We start from the raw sequence: 4,575 nt of genomic DNA on the forward strand, positions 1-4,575 counted from the left end.
CACAAACCATCACCCAAACCCCTGGCCCACCTTAGGCAAGCAAACTCTTCCAAAGTAAGCTGCTCTGCAGCTCCCTGAGTCACTGCCTGGGCATGCCTGTGAGTCTCCACCACTTTACTTCATCAAACAAAAAGCCCACATATATGTATGTTTCAGAGACATAAAGCAAAGGCCTGGAAACAAAGGAAGAGGAAAGGAAGTGAAGAGGCGTTGGTGAACCTTTTCACTAAACAGAAGCTGGCTAACTCGGTACACGTGTAGTTTTGTTTTCTTTGAGGTCAGAGGATTAAACTGACCACAACATCCTCATATACTCACGCAGCAATTGTAAAAGACACTGGATGTTGATCTGTTTGAAATTTCTTGCCGTAGTTACATCTTTGGTGTTGTCAGATCTGAATGATCGTGGTGACGTTGATGTGTGAGGCCTTTTTATTTTGGTAGGCTTGTAAATTGTGGCCACACAAAGCATTTTTATGTCCATATGGTCCCCCGACTATTTACTGCACAACGCTAGAGACCCAGTGATGAGGGGTGATGACACATGACATTTTTTATCTTTAGGGGAGATGTTTCCACAATGTCTTTGAGGGGAGACAGATAGAGAAGTCAACACAGAAGAGCCTGAAGTGGGTGCTATAAGCGTCTCTTCAGTTATGCACACACGCACACACAGAGATGAATGAACTGAGGTCAGTGTTGTGTTGGTGTGGCTGAAGCCCCAAGGGGACAGGACAGGCTGCGTGGAACAGTCGATGACATCTGCCTCCTTACCATCTCCTCCTGCTGAGTCACACAGGCTCCAAGGGTTCAGGGATACGTATCCAGTGTCTGCTAATATCTTTGACATGAAGAAACAGGACGGAGTCAATCATGTGACTGGTCGGTTGGTGAAGAAGCACAACTTGGGAGTGGCAGGAGATACGGTGATAGCAGAGCCGACACACCTTAGCAACGTTATCAAATTCCATCAGTCATGCGGTATAGCTTTCATTTTTAGTAACCAGCACCCCAAGATGAAACTATCAAAACCATGAATCACCTCCCAAAGCAGGCCCGAACTAGAGAATGTCTATTTTTAAATTCAAATATAGTTTGCAGTTAGTTTTATGAGCTAATAAAAAAAATTACACACACACACACACCTATATATCAATCAACAGTAAGCCAACAGTCTGTGGGCTAACTCACCAACATTTGATTCTAACTTGTGAGACAGTTTAACTTAACCACCTCACACTGAATTGCTGTTTCTACATTTAAAGACCACAGAATGTTTTCACTGGTGTTGCTCCTGAGGTAAAAATGCTTTATTTTTGTTTTGACATCCACAGACAGGAATAGCAAAGTTTACATGAAACACTACTGAACTGAAGCACATTTAGTCTAAGTATTACTTTTTGAAAAGGATCACCAGAGAGCAGGGCGGCCCAGAACACACGAACCTACTTGGTACAGTTTAGGGTCATAAAGAGGAAAAGGGCTGATTTTTAAATCTTAACAGAGAACTTAACTTCCTCTGAAATTACAGCTGATATTAGAGGTCAGACTTATGGCCCAGAGTCACTCTGTGTGCACATCTGGTAATATAAGACTGAATCACGCGGTGCAGACTGGGCAAATACTTAGACTAATCTCCGCAGTAGGATGTGGATTACTAATTAACGTGTTGCCAGTGTAATTAGGTTCAAGTTAGGACTTCCTCTTTACCCCCACCCCCCGCGCGCCCCTGCATCCACCCACACACAGCCTTGAATTACTCCAGCGGCAACTGTTGATGCATTCTCCAACCATCTGACGTCAAGAGGGAAGGGCTGAGGCCAGAGCGTGCTATAAATGCCCTCTGGTAGCTTGGTTCATTCACAACCACACTCTGGATTACCAAAGTATCTGTAGAGAAGTTCCTTCCACAAGCGGCTTGGACGACCCAGCAGGAAAGCAGAGGGTTCACAAACGTGCCAAACATAAACGATGAAAATGTCAGCGGCAGAGATCTGCCAGGTTCTCAAGGAGGGAGAGCTGGAGAAGAGGAGCGACAACCTACTCCAGTTTTGGAAGAGGAAGACGTGCGTCCTGACCACGGACAGTCTCAACATTTACCCCGACACGCAGAAGCGCTCCAAGGGCAAGGAGCTCAAACTGCAGTCCATCAAGAAAGTAGACTGCGTGGAGCGCACCGGCAAGTTCGTCTATTTCACCATCGTGACCACAGACAATAAAGAGATCGATTTCCGGTGCTCCGGAGAGGAGAACTGCTGGAACGCAGTGATCACCATGGCTCTGATTGATTACCAGAACAGAAAAGCCATCCAGGACTTTAAAACGAGACAGGACAACGAGAGTGCGTCACCGGGACAGCAGGAAAGACGCATGGCGAGAGCGCCCTGAGCCGCCATGGGAACGCCGGCAGTGAACTACTCCTAATATGGTGAGAGACACATTATGAAACATGGCTGCCACAATATATGAATAAAAATATGAGTCATATATGCTAAAAATAAAATCGGCCGCGGTACTAATCAGCAAAAATATTTTTTAAGTTTAAACTAACGGCATGTTTTTAATCCCCCACAGTGCCATTGTGGACCATACAGAAATAATATGAGGACCAAAAGGAAGACGAGGTCATCCGGTCCAGAGATGAAGGATTGTTCGGGATTAAGTTCTCGGAGAAACGGGGAAACTGATCTAAAGCGTCACTTTTACAGACCCCACCACACAGGACTGAACTCACGAACTGTCAAAACTATTTCATGTTTGCTCTCCGGAAAGAAACGACTCCTAAAACCACGATGTTAATTTATTTGTTTCCAGAATATGGTGTTACTGGCAAACTGTTCATGTCATTTAAATTATTTCATTGTGTGTCATGTGTGTATTTATTTGAATAAATATCAGTTTCTTTTTGACATACTTCTACGATCTCATCTGTTTGTTTTTTCTGTCATTTTATCAATGACATTTATTTTTGTCACTTGTCTTTAAAATCCATCAGTCCATTGGTATTTCATTACAAAATTGTGGAGTCAGTTACAGTATATTTGGAACTCAGGCGCACTTTTCACCGGAAACACTTCTGAGTAAATACCAGACATGCAGCCGTAAAAAGGGAGTGGAGGACAGGAAAGTCCCTTTCCTCTTTGCTGGCAGGTGGAATGTGACGCTTTATTGCTGGGCAGGGTTACAGGATTGAGTCATAACCGATAAGCAGGGCTGCACGGGACACTTAAAAGACTAAACTACGTTTGAACATACCTGCTTCTAAGGTGCGGCACGTTCACAGCTCCCAGTGGGAACCCTTGAGATAGAAACATAGAAGATGTAAAGCTCAACAATTTATTCATTTTAAGTGGTGGCTCTTGTGATTGTGTGCTTTAAACAGCTGAACTTTTTAAAATGATACTAAGGCTGATTTGGAACCATATTCTGATAAAATACGCCTCTGCACCATTTTTATCAGATCCCTTTGATCTTTATACCAGGCTATCTTGAAATAATGTGACGCTAGATACACACCTATTTGATTACTGCTATAAAGACATGAGGTACGTCGGTGAGCATTTTTCAAAAACTTCTGTGAGACCTGGAGCTGAATAAAGCTAATAAATCAGTATGTAGCTGTCATATGTGTGCAGATTTTCCTAGTGTATTTCTATGTTCATAGACAGTCTATGAAGAAGGTAGAACAGTTTGAACTGCATCCAGCTGTACAGTAAAAACTGGTCCAGGCTTTTTTTTTTTTTTAAGATATCCAGCTTAGAAACATAAAGTGAATAATGGAAGAAATCTTTTATATCTACAGAACATTTTTGAATAAGGGTCACATAGAATGCAGTATGGTCTACTAAAAAAATAAATGGGAAACCATAGAGAAGTAACATGAAAGAAATAATAGTAAAACAGAAATGAAATGTCAGTATGTACAGGAAGGGGCAGTTGTTTCAGTACTCTGGATAAAACGGAAAGTGTTCACTGTCCTCACTGCACATAAAGATCTCCAGTCGAGAATCTTACAGAGTGGAAGCGTGTTATGAGCACAAATGGTCAGGGGTCGGAGGTGACAGAAAGCTGAATCGCTGGCCAGGAATAATGAAGTGTATCGTGGAGGCACACCCCGCCCTTTACCATCCAGTCCATGTGTGCAGCTTTGAAGTAGGATCATGCTACAATAAACGCATCAAAGGGTTGATCTGTGGAGTATTACACAAGTGGACGGGCAATCTTCTCTAAAAATACTTCTTCACAAATTTACAGCACACACATGTACACACCTTTGGCCCCCGAGCCAAAGGCCACACAGTTTGCTTCTTTTCACCAGTCACTTATTTTAGACAGCACCAACATCCAACTGTGGCCTTTTCTAAACTTTCTGTGTTTAAGTGACTCCTAAAAGTTCACCTAATTCCATTAGCTGATGGCAAACGTCATCATCTGCTCTGCATCTGGCCACAGGGTGTAAAATTATCTTGTTTTCTTCTGGACCCACACCACCAACCGGAGCGACTCACACATTGTGTCTTCTACCCGACCTCGGGCTGTGTAAACATCCTCTGACGCAGCACTGGAACACACTCA

At 43.2% G+C, this 4,575-nt stretch overlaps 1 protein-coding gene across 1 annotated transcript; it reads left to right on the forward strand.

Moving 5' to 3' along the window:
- Positions 1-1,737: 1,737 nt before the first annotated feature.
- On the forward strand, positions 1,738-2,913 carry phlda2 (pleckstrin homology-like domain, family A, member 2). Its single transcript, XM_026176483.2, has 2 exons — positions 1,738-2,428; positions 2,575-2,913. Exon 1 carries the CDS (start codon positions 1,972-1,974, stop codon positions 2,386-2,388), a length of 417 nt encoding a protein of 138 aa, XP_026032268.1. The 5' UTR covers positions 1,738-1,971; the 3' UTR covers positions 2,389-2,428; positions 2,575-2,913.
- Positions 2,914-4,575: the final 1,662 nt, after the last annotated feature.

The sequence above is a fragment of the Astatotilapia calliptera genome, chromosome 7 (assembly GCF_964374335.1).
Source record: "Astatotilapia calliptera chromosome 7, fAstCal68.1, whole genome shotgun sequence".
Classification (NCBI taxonomy): domain Eukaryota; kingdom Metazoa; phylum Chordata; class Actinopteri; order Cichliformes; family Cichlidae; genus Astatotilapia; species Astatotilapia calliptera.

What these genes read in the sequence shown, in the direction of transcription:
- phlda2 (XM_026176483.2), top strand. Translation starts at nt 1,972, where the DNA reads ATGAAAATGTCAGCGGCAGAGATCTGCCAGGTTCTCAAGGAGGGAGAG.